At 42.1% G+C, this 19,008-nt stretch overlaps 1 protein-coding gene across 2 annotated transcripts in view; it reads left to right on the forward strand.

The window, feature by feature from the left end:
* LOC148029339 (dual specificity protein phosphatase 1-like) overlaps positions 1–17,992 on the forward strand; it is a 30,876-nt gene extending 12,884 nt beyond the window's left edge. Inside the window, exons 2-6 of one of the 2 annotated variants that reach the window (XM_087688120.1) lie at positions 12,446–12,647; positions 14,382–14,517; positions 15,427–15,487; positions 16,133–16,278; positions 17,685–17,992. In XM_087688120.1, coding sequence (XP_087544246.1) covers positions 12,546–12,647; positions 14,382–14,517; positions 15,427–15,487; positions 16,133–16,278; positions 17,685–17,692 — 453 coding nt within the window. In that variant the 5' untranslated portion in view covers positions 12,446–12,545 and the 3' untranslated portion in view covers positions 17,693–17,992. Of the gene's footprint in view, positions 1–12,445; positions 12,648–14,381; positions 14,518–15,366; positions 15,488–16,132; positions 16,279–17,684 lie in introns of both variants that reach the window. The other variant, XM_087688119.1, reaches the window with a different exon arrangement.
* Positions 17,993–19,008: the final 1,016 nt, after the last annotated feature.

The following is a 19,008-nucleotide window of genomic DNA, read 5'->3' on the forward strand; positions in this document are numbered from 1 at the left end:
TTTGCACTCTTCCAGAGAGTTGGGATACATTCAGGACTGCTATGAGCAATTTCAATGCGATTCTTTTGTATGCTGATGTAGAGAGTGCTTTACTCATGGAAGAAATGAATCGGCAGAACAATGCATCCAGTAAGTTCTCTAGTGCTTTGCATACTAGGGACAGATCACAACAGAAAGGCAAATATGATAGCAAGGGACGCAGTAAATCACGTGGCAAAGATGTTGAATGCCATCATTGTGGCAAGAAGGGTCACTTTAAACGTGATTGCTACAAATGGAAGAAAGAGAAAGGAAAGGGCAAGAAGACAGATGATAGCAAGGAAGAGAAGAAAGACAGTAAGCCTAAGAAGAGCAATGTCGAAATTGAAGAGGTGAATGTAGTCACTCATGATAGTGATGGTGGGAGTGAGGTGCTCTTTGTCTCTTCACACTTTGGTGCACATGCTTTGCTTGCCGATACAAATGATGACATGCATACTTGGATTCTTGATTCAGGTGCTTCTTTTCATGTCACCCCTCATCGTGAGTGGTTCTCTGCCTATACAGGAGGTTGACATGGTGTTGTCCATCTTGGGGACAACTATGCATGTGACATTGTAGGTATTGGCAGTGTGTGAAGTACTTGACAAGTTTAAAAAATTCTTGGCCTTGGTTGAAAATTAGACAGATAAGACACTTAAGTGTCTTCGCTCTAACAATGGTAGGGAATATGTGTCCAAGGCGTTTGAGGTATTTTGTAACAGCAAGGGATAAAGAGGGAGCTCACTGTCCCTTATTATCCACCCCAAAATGGAGTTGCAGAGCGTATGAATCGGACCATATAGGATAAGGTTTGTACGATGTTGTCTCATGCTGCATTATCCCATGGTTTTTGGGAAGAGACTGTTATGACAGCCGTTCGCTTAATTAATCGATCACTAAACAGGCCTTTGGGAGGGGGGGTTTCTAAGAAGCGTGGTCGGGCAAGCCACCTTCATATGCTCACTTGAAAGTGTTTGGCTACAAGGCTTTTGTGCACATTTGTAAAGAAAAATGTAGTAAACTTGAGCCAAAGCCCTGTAAATGCATTTTCCTAAGATATGGTGACGAGGGTGAAATGGGGTATAGATTATGGGATCCCGAGTAAAGGAAAGTAGTACGCAACAATGATGTTATCTTCGCGCTGACCCGTCACTATAAGAACATTCAATTATCTTCACGAAAAAAGAGAGAGAGAGAGAAAACTCTTGCAAGTACACAACAAGCTGAATAGATTGATGTGATAGTTTGTGATGAAAGTACAAGTGATAGAGCCTAAATATATAAGGGTGAGGTATCCGCCTACACCTTTGATCCTTATTAAATGCTAAGTGGTGATAGGGCCTAAATATATAAGGTTGAGGTATCCACCTACACCTTTGACCCTTATTAAATGCTAAGTGGTGTAAAAGGTGTTCACACCTCAATACACACTTTTACATGTGTTCACATACGGATAAATTAATCTAACAAATGTTTGCTTCAAATTGGTTGACAAGCACTTATTACGATTGCTTGGAATAAGCTGGATGCATCACAGTGTAAAAATTTGGAGCAGTATAATAAGAAGTTTTGGGATGCATCGTTGTATGTTACTTATTGTCTAGTTTCCCTTCATGAGCAAATTGGGAAGTTTTATTGTGAGCTGCCTAAAGGAATTGCATAACACCATTGTGATTAGTATGTGACAACTCATGGAGACGGCTACTACAACCGATGCTTTGATGCATAGAAAGGATTCAGGCTTCTAAGACGATGATGAGAAGCCATGGCAAAAGTTTTCAAAGATTGATAGGAAGGGTTTTGAAAATAAGACTGATAAGAGGCAAAAACAACGTAGGAAGGCTTGGAAATTGGTTGCACACCGTTGAAAATTAATGGTTGCAAATAAATGTTTTGTTTGTGAACAGGAGGGTCACATGGCAAAGGATTGTCCCAATAGGCAGCAAGTTGTAAAAGCTGAAAATAAGGGAGATTCCAAGGAGCCTAAGACATTCATTGGCTTGGTGTATGATATAGTCAGCGATTAGTCTAATGATGATGCTATTGAACTTTGTAGGGTATGGGGGCAAATGATTGTCATGCCTTGATTTTCTTTGATAATGGTGCACAAGCCATTTTTATCTCTACAAACATGGCAGTTTGCCTGCATCAGAGAGGATGAGATGGGATCCATGGGAGAAGTTTGTAGTCGCATGCAAGGGCTATGCAAAGCCAATCACACCTTTGATTGGAAAGCTTCTCTTGCACATATATGGAGCTATGTGGACAATGAAGGGTTTTTCATCCCACCACAACAAGATTGTGATGTATTGCTTGGTATGCCTTAGTGCCATTGTGTGTAATGGAGTGGCTTGACTCCCATGCCAACACTATTGCTATTTAGCATAAGGATAAGGCCCATACCTTGGATGGAATGTATTTAAGTTGGATAAGGATCACATGCCATTTATGAAAACATGTGCTGATTGCTTTTCTTAGTCTCTTGCAGGATAGTTATTGCTAGAAAGCCCAGAGGATCATGTCATAGATTTGATGCTTGGTAGTAGCCCTCGAAATAAATGACCAGATAGGGTGAGTGCAGCTCAACAAGAGGAGATAATGAGCCAAGTTAATGAGCCCTTAGAGAAAGGGTTGCCTCGCTCATCTTGTTTTTGATTTGTAGTGCTTTTGATTAGAATAAGGATGACTCATGGCGTATGTGCATTGATTATTGTGCTTTAAATAAAGTGACAACAAAGAATTGATTCTTGATTCTATGAATTATGACATTATGGATATTGTATAAGGCAACCGTATCTAGCCGTATTGATTTGAAAAGTGAATATTATCCGATACGTACTAGACCAGAGGATGTTTCAAAGACAACCTTCAGGATATCTTCTAGATTGTAGGAGTCTTTGGTCATGCCGTTTGGGCTTATGAATGCTCTTGCCACATTTAATCGGATGATGGATTGTATCTTTAGACCACATAGAGCATTTGTGGGAATCTTCTTTGACAACACGGTTCGTATTAGGCCAAAGGATGTACCAAAGACAACCTTTAGGATATCTTTTGGATTGTATGAGTTTTTGGTCATGCCGTTTGGGGTTACGAATGCTCTTGCCACATTTAATCAAATGATGGATTGCATCTTTAGACCACATAGAGCATTTGTGAGAATCTTCTTTGACAACATGGTTTCCTTTTTAAAGATGAGGTAGAGCATAGAAAACACTTGGATATAGTGTTTACTGAGCTGCATAAGCATTGATTAGTGATCAATGATAAGATAAGCGAGTCCTTTTTGCATGAGATTCACTTTCTTGGGAATATTGTGTTGGCTGATGGACTATACATGGATCTTGCAAAAGTTGAGGCCATACACTTATAGCCACTCTTGTGAAATGTACATGAAATTTGTAGTTTCATGGTGTGAAGATATGCTAGGGTTTGCACTGAGGAAACATAGCATGTACGACCAAGATTGAAACACAAAACTCAGATAGAGACAAGCAAAACTCAAATCCTAAACGCAAAACGCAAAATGCTAAATGCAAAAACTCAAAACTCTAACTCAGAGACAAACATAGAGAGAAGAAACTCCAAAGTGAATGAATGTTGTAAATGAATGCAAGAGTGTATTGAATGCCCAAGGGCGGAGCAATGTCGTGTTGGAGAGTGACGTCCATCGGAGATGGATCCCAAGTGCTGTGACGACCAGTTGGAGTGTCGGAGTGCGGGAAACACCAAATGTTGATGACCAAAGTGTCAGGGAATTGAGGCAACAATAGGATAGGTGTTTGCTGATGTAGACGGCTTGTTGGATAGCAAAAACGTAGGTATTGCAGCAGCCGCGTGGTGGGAGAGATGGCAGCAGCCTGTTGCCTAGCACCAAAATGTGAAAACGCAGTTTGATCAGGTGCTATGATGACGCAGCAAATGGAGACCTCCAACTAGCAAGGCGATGGCTGAAAATAGGTTGCCTAGGGCTGGAGAGTGATGGGTTGCAGTCGGTGATGACTGAACAACAGATGAAAGGTGGCTGATGGCTGAAATTTGCATGGTAGAGTAAGGAACTTGCACAAAAGGATAAGGCTGAATGGTGGGCAGTCTGTCTATTTATAGGTCTTGAAGGGTGCCCCAAAAAATTAGGGTTTTGGGGGATCACTAAAACTCTCTTGAACCTCGCACCAAATTTGCGTTGTTTATTAATTAAGCATGTTTTGGGGCTGTTTAACAATGCTAATCAGCTGTAAAGCGTGTTTTAGCTCAACACTCCCTCTCAAGCCCAAAACTGAGCCTAAAAGGAAAGGCCAACAATGTTATCCCAAGGCATCCCATCCCAAAGCAGCTAGGGTATCAAACGAAGTGTGCATGTCGGTTGCCTAGTGGCCTACCAAGACTACAGAGGCTATGGTTATCTTACCAAGGGAGTCCAAATAGTCACCCTAGAGAGGACAAGGCATCGAACAAAGGGTGCTTGTTGGCGGCTGCCTAGTGGCCTATCAAGTCCTACAAAGGTGGATGGAACCACATTGAATGTGTTTTCTTTTTTGGGTGGAAAGTGAATTTTAGGGGTGGCGGTCAACTAAGTAACAATGACTCAAAAGATGGGAATAGGGATGGTACACCCAAACACATCACAAAACAGTATAAGCTTATCCAACCCCTCGAGGATGTCGATAACAAGGGAAAGGTGATGAAGTATCATGTGAAGAAGAATAGTAGTGTAATCCGTCGGTGGAAATAGCTCAGGATCCGTCTAGTGGTGATTTGCACAATGGGATGCATAGTATGCTACATTTTAAAGAATGCTCATGTAGTAGGTGCCACTTGGATAGTGTCTCTTGTGGGAAATATGTTTACTTGACCAAGTGCCCTAGTATAAAGATGATGAAATCATGCAATGCATAGGAGAAGGTACGATAAGGGGGAAAATGCCGATGTCAAAGACAAGTGTCGAAACCTTCAGAATACCAATAAGGGTAGAAACCCCCTCTCAACGTGGATGTGAATGTCGAAGAAGGAAGAGGAGCGTGAGGATGTTAGTCTTCATGTGGTGCCGAGAACCATGGGGATAAAAATGTTGAAGCATCTCCACCGCGGGAGGGGAAGCCTCCATGCTGGTAGAAGAGCAAAACTCCAAGTAGATTGGACTGTGAAAGAAACAGCACACATCTCCATTCTCCAGCTTAGGAAGGACTGGTGCAAGCTTATATGTTAGCCTCACACTGAAATACAAAACGCTGCAAAAGAGAGAAAATCTGCAAGCAGAAGGGTGAGTAGCGAGATGCTCCAAAAACAAAATTAAAAATAAAAGAAAGCAAAGTTAAGTGCAATGCAATGAGTATGCAAGTATGCAGTGGAAGTCTAAAAAGGAAAGGCTAAGTGTGTAGCCACTGTCGCATATGGCGAGGTGGAAAAGTGGTCCTAGAAGGTGCAATGGATGTCTTAGGAATGGATGAGTAAAGTGCAATAGGTGAGTCACTAGCAGATCGATCAGTCAATCCTTTAGGAGTAGCGAAGGAGATAGATTGCTGAGGTTGTCCGCGTGCCATATGCCTAGTAGCCATTGGGATAGATGGAGTAGATGGTGTAGCCGCAGGAGACGTAGCCCCACTGGACTGGCCAATTGGAGTGGAGGTAGTCACACCAATTTGTTGTGATTTTCTAGGTGGAAGACCTTGGGCCTTGGTACGATACTCGTTGTCCACATGGCCCAACCTTTGGCAATGCATGCAAAATCTATTTTTCTTAGGAATCTGCTAGCAAAGGAGTCGCGTTTCTTTGTTTTCGTCGGAGGAATTGGTGTCACCCTTGTTTTGGCTTGCCTTCGTATCTTGCGAGTTCTTGCCACTGTTGGTTTTCCCTCTTAAAGAAGAGGCAACCAACTCTCGTGTCTCTTAATGAATGTGTGTGGATTACTTCTTATGGACTTGATCATGCAGCCTCGTGTAATGTAAGAATTGACACTTGAACTCATAGAAGGTCTGCAATCTAGATAGTGAGATAATGTGTTGGATAAAATGGAAGTATTTGTCGAGCAATTTGTTCAAGAAGAACGTGACTTGATCGTTGTCTGACTTTGGAGAGCTAGTACTAGCAATCTCGGGGAGTAACAATCGATATTCGGCCAACTTGACTTTCAAATCATCCCCTTCTTTAATGAAAAACTCTTGAAGCTCAAAATCGAGATTTATATGTCGAGTGTGATCTCGAGCCGCATAGCGGTCAATGAGATGACACCAACCCTCAAATGTGAGGGGAAAATGCTGTAATTGAGAGTGAAACTCAAGAAGCAACTTCTGCATTAACTCAACATTGGCTGTGGTATTGCGGGCTTTCCATTGATGGATGTGACCATGATGAGCTAATGGAGGGTCTAGGCATAGGCTCGGTACAAACGATGAGGTCCCAATGTCCCTGAGATTTGAGCACTTGTTGCATGACGTTTGACCTAGTGTAAAATTCGATCCATTAAAACAAGTCTTATGCGTAAAGACATTCTTGGCTGTTGCAATAGGAGAGGTAGTTCTAGGAGATGGCGAAGGTGTGTGATGGGGATAGGGTGGATACGGAGGATAGGGAGATGGAGTGGAGTACACTTGGGAAGTAATTCTAGAGAGCCCCCCATGCATACGAGAAATGTGCATAGCGGATCCAAATGTGGGAATGGGTGAAGTGGGAAGGGGCATGGTAATCATCTGAGGAGCCTATGGTGGAGGGATAGGGACATGTGGAAGAGAGGATGGAAGCCCCGTCAGAAGTGGAGCAGCGGTGGAAGCATAAACATGTGCTGAAATAAACTGCTGAAACACAAGACAAAAAGAGAAAAGAAAAGAACACGATACAGATGAGAACTCAGATGTATGCACGGGAAATGGAATCCATATATCTGAACATGAGACAGTCGCATACAACAGTGAGTCACTGGCTGCGTGGGCACTGGCACTGGCACTGGCTCCTCTCTCCACAGAGTCTGCAGATGGTGAAGATGATGATGATACTGACTGAGGAGGAGCACTGAGTATAAATAGGCTGAAAAAGTGGGGAGCAATAATGCTGGTCGGACAGCATTAATGCTGGCCGACTGGTGCATAAAATGCTCCACTGGCATAAAATGCCACACCAGAAAAATACCTAAAATACCTAATAAAAATGCCCAACCCAGATCAAGCTCAGACTCACACATGAGCTGACAAATACTCTGCTAACACCCTCTCTCAGATCATGGGTGATCTGATACAATACAATAGTACAATGAAAAGGGATCAGAAACTATACAACATAGAACCACCAAGGAGAACCATGGATACCCAAGCAGTGGGTGATCAAGCCACCACCAAGGTGCTTCGGAGAGAACCTGATGTTGATGTCGATCGTACCAAACACCTGAAAATAGAGAAGATCATAGCATGTCTCTGTGTCCATCACCAATGTCTCGCAGTAGCATACAAGACCAGCCTGTCAAAAATGCCTCTGAACATAGGTGACCATGGAGTCCCTGCCTTTGGCCAGACCGCCAAAGTGTCCCCTCATGTGAGCTCCAGACGAAAGCCTCCCGCTCTCTGTCAGATAACCAGCTCATCGTGAACCTAGATGTCAATCCCAGCTCCAGGATTTGATTCCGCCAGACTAAAATCGATGCGTCAGAGACATCCCTCTTTGGAACCTGTGCACCTGTATAAAAGTATAGATGAGGCGCGGCTGCCCCATCTGAGCATCCGCTCACACTCCTTCTCTGGCACAAGAGAGTCGTGAGGGATGACCTCATCACCACCACTAGAAAGCGGCCGAGGAAGGGGCCACCAAGCCCTTCCCGCGATCCAAAGAAGAGGATCCCTTCCGCGCCTTGGACTTCACCTTGGTCGGAGGATCGGAGTCGGAGTCTAATGAAGGAGAGGACTCATCGGTAGAGTCAGCATCCCGCTTCGTCTTCTGCTCCTTCCTCCTGGAAGCCGCTAACTTCTTGCAGTCCTTCCGCAAATGTCCCTTCTTGCCACAGTGGTAACACTGGGCCTTCGACTTCTTCTTCCCGTCACCCCTCTCTGAAGCTACATAAGCCTCACCGCCATAATGTGCCGGAAGCCGCCCCTGTAATCTCAAGGATGCCTCATGGTTGTCCTCATCAAAGTCTTCAGGAAGAGGAAAAGGACGGAGAGGACGAGGAGTAGCTCCATAGACAATGTACCATAACCGCTTCTGCACAAACCAAGCTTTCATGACAGCACTCCATGTGAGATAATCAGGTCCATGTAACTTATCATCAGTGGAAGTGCACGGAGGAGCCATATGGAGAGGATAAGAAGAGAAGTAGAGAAGAGATGGAATTGAGAGAGGAAACACAGCCAAAACACAAGCACAGACTGCAGAAAATGAGAGTTCACATGCAATAGAACCCAAAATCTGATCAATAGAAGACAAAAGCTGCTGCAGAAAGTCAAAAAATCAGTCAAAAAACTGCCAAAAATAGAGAAAACGGCTTGAAGGAACAGCCACCCAGCCATGAGAGATGCTGAATCAGCAAAACGCAGGCTGTAAACTGGAGAAAATAGGTAGTAAACTGTCGCCAGCAACTGCAGATGAAAAACGCAGGCAGCAGAGGGTGCGTAGGCAGCAGAGGGTGCGGAGGCAGCAGGCGATGGCAAAACTGCAAAAAACGCAGGCTGAAAACAGCCCCAAAAATAGGTCGCCTAGCTTCGACAGCAGTCGTCTGATCAGTAGGGGTACAAAACAGTCCTGAAATCAGCAAGAAAACACAGCAGAAACACAAATCCTGAATACTGATACCATGTCAGAAGTGGAGCAGCGGTGGAAGCATAAACATGTGCTGAAATAAACTGCTGAAACACAAGACAAAAAGAGAAAAGAAAAGAACACGATACAGATGAGAACTCAGATGTATGCACGGGAAATGGAATCCATATATCTAAACACGAGACAGTCGCATACAACAGTGAGTCACTGGCTGCGTGGGCACTGGCACTGGCACTGGCACTGGCTCCTCTCTCCACAGAGTCTGCAGATGGTGAAGATGATGATGATACTGACTGAGGAGGAGCACTGAGTATAAATAGGCTGAAAAAGTGGGGAGCAATAATGCTGGTCGGACAGCATCAATGCTGGCCGACTGGTGCATAAAATGCTCCACTGGCATAAAATGCCACACCAGAAAAATACCTAAAATACCTAATAAAATGCCCAACCCAGATCAAGCTCAGACTCACACATGAGATGACAAATACTCTGCTAACAAGCCCCTACGTAGGAGTCACCCAAGGGATGTGGGACGACAGTCCATAAGCAGAGAATGGATATCCTTGCCTTTGAAAGGTTGTGTGGGGGGGTTGTGAGTGTTCGGGGGTAGTGAGGGGATTGTCCCAGTGTGGAAGGATGTGGTAAAGTGGGGTTATGTGGAAGGGACAATGTTAAAGGGTGGCATTTCCCCTAACAATGCACCAAGAGGTAGAGTGAATGGAGGGTAGGTAGATGGTGGGAGGGGGAATAAGAAGGTGTTAGGAGCGGAGATGGAAGATCCAACCTCTAGTGTGCTTTGAGCGAAAGTGGAATGTAATCGAAGATTTTGGAATGAAGATGTGAGTAGTTCAGAATGTGGAGAAGATAGTGGTGGGATGGGAGGGAGTTAACAAGTGTGGTTTACGAGCTCAAACGAAACAGATGGTAGAGATATACTTGATGAAGGGTGTGTGTTTCAAGAGCTTCCTCTATTAAAGTTAACATACTAGAAACCATCTGGATCCTGAATACCAAAAGGAGAAATAGAAGAGGGTTTTGGCTCATATGTCTCAACATGGTTATACGAACCTGATATAAGGCATGGCTGAGATAAAGGAGATGGATCGTGAGATGTGCCGAATGTCATGGTCCCTCCAAGATTAGAGAGATGGCCAGTCTCACCAATTGGTCCAGACCAAGTAGTAGCACTCCTTGGGGGGGTGTTAACTGAACTATATATGATTTGCAAGTACTTCTCAAACTCTTCACGTGTAAGATGATCAAAATGAGAAGAAGAAGATGGTAAAGGCGAATGTGTGTCTACCTTCTCCTCGAGACCATAATACCTTCTCAGAGCCTCCAATGATGGAGAAACCTTATAGGGCATCATAGGATCCAAAGAAGAAGGTGCTTGAGACATTATGAGTCAGAATCGAGTTGCGTGTGAGTCTTGCACAAAGACTAGCCTCCACAATCACTGCAGGATACTCTTTAGAAGAGCAGTGGCTCTTATACCATGCGAAGATATGCTAGGGTTTGCACTAAGAAAACACAGCATGTACGACCAAGACTGAAACACAAAGACTCAGACAGAGATAAGCAAAACTCAAACCCTAAACGCAAAACGCAAAAACTCAAAACTCAAACACAAAGATAAATACAAAGAGAAGAAACTTTGAAGTGAATGAACGTTGTAAATGAATGTAAGAGTGTACAGAATGCCCAAGGGCAGAGCAATACAGTGTCAGAGAGTGACGTCGATCGGAGACAGAATCCCAAGTGCTGTGACCCCAGTCGGAGTGCGGGAAACACCAAACGCTGATCACCAGAGTGTTAGGGAATTGAGGTGACAATAGGAGAGGTGCTTGCTGATGTAGATGGCTTGCTTGACAGCAAAAACGGAGGTATTGCAGCAGTTGCCTGGTGGGAGAGATGGCAGCAGCCTGCCACCTGTTACCAGATGCTGAAAACGCAGGTTGATCAGGTGCTTGATGACGCAGCAAATGGAGACCTTCAAACAGCAAGGCAATGGCTGAAAATAGGCCGTGCCTAGGGCTGGATAGTGATGGGCTGCAATTTGTGACGGCTAGACAGCAGATGGTAGGTGGCTAATGGCTGAAATCTGCACGGTAGAGTGAGAAACTTGCACAAAAGGATAAGGTTGAATGGTGGGCAGCCTATCTATTTAGAGATGTTGAAGGGTGCCTCAAAAAATTAGGGTTTTGGGGGACCATTGAAACTCTCTCGAATCGTGCACCAAATTTGTGCTTTTCATTAATAAAGCATGTTTTAGGGCCGTTTAAAAATGCTAATTGGTTGTAAAGCATGTTTTAGCTCAATACATGGGTCTATGTTTCTATTATAGGAAGTATGTGCATAATTTTGCTTAAATTGCATCTCCATGTTGCAGAAGCAGAGGCATGAACACTATGTGCTTAGAGAGAGTTTTTTGATGATGCATGGGTGATTGTGTGTTACAAAGCAGTTGAGGCCAAAGGTGATGATGGAGTCATGTTTCTCCTTATGCATGGTATAGAGGCATGTTAGAGTTGATCATTAGTGATGGAGATCCGTGGAGGACCAGCTTGTTTTGGAAGGGGTTGTTTGAGAATATGGGTACCATGCTATTTTCTTCATCCTTCCATCCGTAGATAGTTTGTCAGTTTGAAGAGGCAAACTCCATAGTTCTAGATGTCTTGAGGTGCTATGGGTTAGAGCACAAGACACGGTGGGAGCAATATTTGCCCTTGGTAGAGTTTGCATACAATAATATAGTGCGAAGCTCCACCAGTAACGCTCCATTTCAGGTTGTGGAGAGTAGTGGCAAGAATGTGCTCTCCGTCCCAACCTCCTCTCACTTGCATGGGTAAGTTTTGCCAATTGGCAGCCTTCCTAATCTATTTTCCAGCCATTTCCAGCCAAATTGAATTCCATCTATATGACAATGATAGTGCTGAAAGAAAGATTCTCAACATGCATTGTGCTTTTTTTCATTTGCATTCATGCGAGACATGTTTGACACTTTCTTGTGTGTTGTCTTTGAGATATGACATTGCTGGTTGTTTTTTGCCTTTGACTTAGGTGTAAGGTCCGTCTCGGCTTTGCAGGGCCAAATTATCCACCTATGCAATTAATGTTCGATTTCTTACGGAGTCCATTTTGCAATTTCCAGCCAAATTAAATTCCATCTATATGACAATGATAGTGCTGAAAGAAAGATTCTCAACATGCATTGTACTTTTTTTCATTTGCATTCATGCGAGACATGTTTGACACTTTCTTGTGTGTTGCCTTTGAGATATGACATTGCTGGTTGTTTTTGCCTTTAACTTAGGTGTAAGGTCTGTCTCGGCTTTGCAGGGCCAAATTATCCACCTATGCAATTAATGTTCAATTTCTTACAGATTCCATTTTGCAAGTCAGATACTTTTTAAGTCTTGAAAAGTGCATTTTGACAGTCTATGGTTTCTTTATGTTCTTAATATTAGAAGCTGATGGAGAAAACGTATCATTGCAGCAGCAAAAGAGAGATCTTTAGAGTCAATAAGCTACATCCAACCACTCCATGCTTTCATGAAAATTTAAACCAAACTAGCTTGATGCATCAATTACAAGTTTCATGTTTTTCAATTGTTTTCAATGTTACCGCACATTCATGGTAACCTATGTTAGCTTCAGTTTTTAATTTTCTCTGTTTTTCTTGTAGGATACATTCACATCAACAAATCAAGTTGAGCAATGATTCATGGTTGGTGGCAAGAAATGAATGTGAATGCTTTGCCAACAAATGATATATATTGAGTGATATGATGGAGGCCATTTACAAACATAGAATGGAGAGGATCTTGCAGGATTATCTGGTAACCAAATATAGGAGAGATGATAGTCTGCCCTGCAAAATCATTGAGGTATTCACTCTAAATTCTTTAGAATTGCATAAGTGCATGTCTAAGTTGTAAGTTTCCTAGGTAAGTCAAAACTCATTCTGTTCCTCAAGTATTGAAACCCAAAGGCTGCAGTTCAAGTTAAGAATATAATCTACTGGGAGGTATCGTTATATTTTGGCAGGTAGAGAGGGAAAGAACCAAGAGAAGTAGATGACACTTTGTGAATTCGTGTCATGAGAGAAGTTACTATGAGATATCCATAGGCTCTATGGGAAGCAATGGTTTTGAAAAAAGTACTTCTTTTCTGGTATAATTCAAGTTTGAGAGGTAACTTGGAGTTAAGAGCTGCATCAAGATAAGAATCTTGTAAGAAGATAATGCAAAGGATCCATATGCTACTTTGAAACAGCTGAAGTACATGGGGTTCACTAATATCATGACCAGAGATGAGGAAAAAGAGATTTTTTTAAATAATGTAAGCAAAGACTTATGTAGAGTTAGCATGTTTATACAGCTTAGTTAGCTACAAAGAAGTCAAAGACCCTTGAAAGAACCTTGCCTATAAGCAGCATGTATGGCACACTAAACAGGGCACTGCTTGATACTGTGGTGCATCAAGATTCAAACTATCATGCTAAGGTCAGCAAAGGAGTTGGTGTAAAATAATGGTTCAAAGTTATTTTGTCTGAATTCTAGAAGTTTCATGGACATTTAGAGCTATTCCTATGGTGATCTTGTGGCAACCTTCCACTAGAAAACAACAGTTTATTACTAACTTATCTTGGCTATGGCCTGTTTGGATCCGCTGAGGTGGCTGAGACTTGAGATTGTGACTGGCATTGGATGATGGCAACTACTAAAGCATAGAACTAATTCACTTTAAGTTTGTGTAATGTTTGGAGCCAGAGAGAGGGGAGCCTACCAAGGTTATGGTGTTAGTAATCGTGTCATTTTGTGTCTCTTATCCATCTCTTGGTTGTGAGCCTCGGCCTGAGTCAAAAGAGGAGGTTTGGAGCTCTGGCATCAGTCATCTTCACCATTCTTTGCGTCCCTGGCATGTTAGATGGAGGCTCCTTTGGGCACCCTGATTTATTCTGATTTGTCTGCCCAGCACATTCACTGTCCATTCCTTCCTTTTAGGAAAAACTAATCATGGTTCTTTCTTTGTTGTTTCCATGCGGCACTTTGTAGCATTTATTACAGTAGGTTGGCCAAGTTTTAAGATTAGTCGTCAGCTTTTCACCCAGGCTTTCAGGGTTTGTTGGTAGCTTTTACTGGTCCGACCTGTTTCAGTTCAGGCCGATCAAATTTGGTCCTTTTGCCCTATTTGTAGTTGCCTCCTCCATCAGTTGCTTTTGTAGTCATCCCTTTTTCATCCTTTGGATTGTCGTCGTCTTTTTTTTTTGTGGGCTTTGTAAGATCAATTAATTACTCAATGTGCAAGTTTCATGTGCCCATATAATAATTTCAGGCTTTTTGAACCTTACTGCCAAAAGTTCCATTAATTTGTTGAATCTAGATATAATGGCCAAAGTTTGGACCTTTGAACACCTGAATTTAGCGTGCTATTCGAAAGGTAAGATGCAGGAAAATCTGGGAAAAACGTATAACTGCTGTGTGCATGCTTACATGAAAAGCAAGTGAAAGCTCTTGAGCCTGGCCATCTAGCAGGGCTACTGAAAATGCGAGAACGAGGGAGGGAGGAAGGGAGGGAGACACGGCGCTAATGTACATGCATGACTCCGAACTGTTCAGGGGTTGTACGTTGGATCGATTGGAGCAGCTTACAATAAAGAGGAATTGCTAAGATTAGAAATTACACACATCCTTACAGTTGCAAACACGATCGAGCCGCGTTATCCTTCAGATTTCAAGTACAAGCAAATCAGTGGTCTGTGGTCTGTTCCCCCAATGTGTATGATAATAATTGCAAGTTATGGCAGTTTATCTGATTCTCATGATAGTGTTGGTGAGTGTTAGAACAAGCTTTTTGGGGTGGCCAAGGTCTTGCTTGAAACAGGAGCATTCTTTGCCTTGACTTTATAAATAGGCTTTTATCGAGAAGATTGTGAGGTGGCTTGGCAGTCGGAAGGCTTACCAAGTTTTGCTTCGATTGCTTGGATTGTAAATAAGCTACACAGATAACAGCATACCGAAATAAGTATGCAGCCTTGCTTCTAGATCACCAACCCATCAAAAAGAGCATGATCTGATGGAAGGAAGCAAAGCTTCAATTAAATTAAAAAAAGCCCCAAGAGACCAATAATAAAGTTGTTTGGGTAACCTTAAGAACAACGAAACCCTTCAAAAAAGAGGACTGAAAGCTTCAAAACACGAAATCTTTATTGAGGGTGAACCCATTATCATATGGCTGCTGGGAACAAGTATTATGCCAGTTTGCTGTTCAAGCGGAGGGCCTAGTTTTTTGATAATCCACATTAGTTTATTTAACAGGAAGTACACAAGTATCCAGGCCCACCAGCCATATTCCTTGTGATTTTTTCCAGCATTGTTACGTCTAGTGACTTCAGTCAAGCCTGGGATAAAGATTATTGCGTGGATGTTAGCTCCTTTAAATAGTGTAAACAGTAATGTGCTTGTTTATACCAATGAAAACAGTGCAAAGCTCTAATTGTGCTTGTTTATACCAATGAAAACAGTGCAAAGCTCTAATTGTGTGGCAAAATGATCTCGTGAATAGAAGTATAGTTCTGATGTTTTACGTGTGTAAATCAAACAGTGCTTGATAGTGCGGATGTTAACATGGAGGAGCACTTTGATGAGTGCTTTGCTTTCATAGATGAAGCCAGGCAAAGTGGTGGTGCAGTCTTGGTACATTGCTTTGCTGGGAGATCTAGAAGGCAAGTCTTTTCTTCTAGCCATCTTTTTTTGGTTATGCAGCATTCCTTCCTTGGTGGCAAGTCACAAGAAAATGATTTTGCATACTATATATGTCTCTTATATCTCATTGAAGCCACAGATTCTTCTTCCTTTGGCCAAAGCTAAGGCAAATCCAGTCAATAGGTCTAGTACTGTTGTTATCCTGTGCATGTCTTCCTTATCACGTCTTCATGTGGATTCTCCACTGTTACAAATGAGCTAGGCTATAACAATGTTGTGCATGCAGGGACACATATATACATCTGCATGCTAAGTACTCGATATTTCACTAGACTACATGGATTTGGGTGCTCATACTTCACTCTGCTGTCATGTGTTGTCCCAAGGTGTTCCTGACATTCAAGATAGGATTCATTGCTGGTTTGGAGATGCCTCATTCTGCATAAATTTGACGCAGTCAGTGTGTCTTGATTTGATGAGCTGATTGACCAGATAGTTTGTTTTATTCAATCATTCCAGGTGTTTGTGATAATGAAGTTTAGTTGTGGATTGTCTTGCTACTCGCTGCTTATTTTTAAGTTGATTGATAAAATACTAGCTGTGCATGTTTCTAGAAATGATGATACAGTCTGCGATCTCACTTCAACCCTTATGCTCCTATTCAGTGTAACGGTGGTGGTTGCATACTTGATGAAGACATGCAGGATGGGCTTTGAGGAATCCTTAGAGCTTGTGAAGTCCAAAAGGCCTCAAGCAGCACCTAACCTTGGGTTTCTCATGCAACTTCGAAAGTTTGGACGTGCTTTGGGAGGTCTGTATACGGCAGTTTATCATTTGAAAAAAATAAACTGGTTGATGATGTTGCTAAAAACCCTCTCACAAATTCCAAATTTTTTTGCGGAATCATTCAAAAATATTATTATCCATGGTCGTTCATCTAACAATGTTTCAACACAAAGATACTTTAACGTGACGCATCTTACGGTCGGGCAAAAGTAAAGCAGAATTCCACCAATATCCGTGACAAATATGTATCAAACAGCAAAACTGAATGTTGTACCTGCACCTGTTTGGGAAGATGCCCAATATTAAAAGAGTCTTGAAGGAATGTGAAGAGTGGCGAATAGCCAAATGGTTTTGTGCAGTGTAGATAGAAACCTAGCCCAAGCCATGAAGGTGCCGAGAAAGTAAGCCAAGTCCCCAAAAATCCCACCAAGTCGTCTGCTTGGAAATCAGATTTCAAGATACCTGATAGTGTGTTTATGAAGTATTCATAGCTGGACATGGCTACACATATGATTACCATGCCTCGACTGATCAAGCATCTTTGACACGGAACTGGTCGAATACTTCTTTTGCCCTTGAAATGTGGAGCAAGGAGGACACCCACCGAATTTCTTCATAAAAACGCTTCCTTTCAAAGGCAATTTGCTGTTCTAGAGGAAAAGATTCAATTTTCACGACTTGCTGGGCTTATTTATGCGCTATAACTGATTTTTATGAGCTTCTATCCATGGAGGAAGAAGAACGATTGGCCACCATAAGTTGATAATATGTCGTATGCACCTCTTGTAAATGTTCAATCAAGAAGCCTGTCTTCATCTACAAGGGATGGGATGTATCGTGCAGATGAAAGCAGCGCTGTAGCCTCTTTCAAGGAGTCTATGGCGCATTCAAGTCCCAACCTGTGTCTTGGTCGTGAAAAAGCAATTGCATTCCATTGATCACCACACCATCTCTCACATATTTAATATCAAGGTAAGGTACATCGAGGGAAAAGCATGCCTGGCTTTCTGCTCTGAAAGAGTTGGCCTTAATTGGACGTCCACCTGACCAATGAAAATACTAATATTACTGTTGCCAATGCTATACCGATCTTTTAGAGTAAGATCAGTTGTTAATCGTTTCTTCAAATATCAGAATAATGTATAGATTAATGGCCAAATGATTTAGCGTCACATATCTCGCTCTTGCATGCGTGCACACGCAGAGGAAGGGGAGGTGATTAAGAAGAAAATCAAACTTCAAAAGTCGGAAGGTAGTGCATAGTAAAAACTGAGATTACATTGGGACAGACTCAACTTAAGTATGTGATTAGCAAGAGAACTGTCTGACTATATCATGTGTAGAACTAACTAAAACAGTAAGGGGCACTATTAAGAAGTTTTGTTTTATACAGAGGTTCAAATTCATTGATTTCTATGTGTCCTACTGCAGTGACTTGAAATGTAGAGTGACCGCATCAGCTCGTGAGGGGGACTCTGCTCTGTATTGATTGCCAGCCTCTGAGGACTCCATAAATTCCTGAAAAAGGAAGGCTAACTTATCTTGGGTTCTAACAAAAAGAGCAGATTGGCAGAACACATGGAGTTGATATGTATATATTACAGTTCTGCAGTTTTCAGCCTGCCCTCCGGATTTATGGCAACATTTATTCAAAAGGACAAAGCCCAAATGCGGAGGATAGCGCTTTTGATTGAATGCAAGGAACTTTGGATGCTGCAACAAAAATATTATTATCTCAAGCAATTGACATGAATATGGTTTCATTATTGTTTTCACGTGGTGAACTTTGTACCTGCTAGTCCAAGTTTGGATGACTCAGGAACGTTTGTTTCCAATTAATTGATACTAATAAGACATCCATATAATGTGCATAAACTGAACATGTAAATCCATAAAGCTAACTTCTAATCAAATGCCAACACATGATAGAGGACTACTGGCTCCTAGTAACGTTTCTTAAAGGTTGGATAGGTTTCTACAAGGTTTTCTAAATTCGTACGACATATCAAGTACTACTTATAGCGCTTTCTTAAGGTTTCTGCATCTATGCAAAAGTCCAAAATAAAACTAGGAACCCCATTGCTCGATGTTTACTTCTACTTGATTTCAACTTCTCTATGGTTGTACGCAAAGGGAAGAAGCATTACATGGTTGACCATATGTCTCGCATACCTGAGCTGACATCTCTAAGAATCATTTACTCAAGAAATTCCAACAAACCCACATTGCCATCCTTTGCTACATCTCTGCTAAAGTCCCAAAAGAAAGCTAGGAACCCCATTGATATAACTGAGTGTAAGACATCTCTTAGAACCATTTACTTAAAGAAATTCCAGCAAACCCACATTATCCTCCAGGCAAAAGATAAATGTGGCAAAAGGACAAGTGCAACAACATTTGAAAGATATGAATCCGGATTTTTAAGATCAAATTTCATGGACATTCTAAATAGCGTAAGCATTCCACATACCACCACCTCAAGATCCTAGCTTTTCTTAAAGCTGACCTGTCTCAAAGGGAGGCTTTCGCTTGCATTATTCAATACATGCAACTTTTGAGTGTAAGCCAAACCTAAGCTTCGGAAAAAACCTCCTTCCTTGCCTTTGCTCTCTCCCTTGCCACTTCACACTTTGTTCACTTATTAGAAAAGTCTGTTAGTTTAAGTCATATAATCTCTTAGTAAAAGTCATATAGTCTCTATTCACAACTGTTAGTATTTGGCCACACAAACCTTTGTACTCATGCTTCTTCCCTG

Source organism: Lygodium microphyllum, chromosome 11, assembly GCF_053477565.2.
Source record: "Lygodium microphyllum isolate KBCC chromosome 11, Lygodium_microphyllum_v1.1.10, whole genome shotgun sequence".
In the NCBI taxonomy this organism is placed as follows: Eukaryota; Viridiplantae; Streptophyta; class Polypodiopsida; order Schizaeales; family Lygodiaceae; genus Lygodium; species Lygodium microphyllum.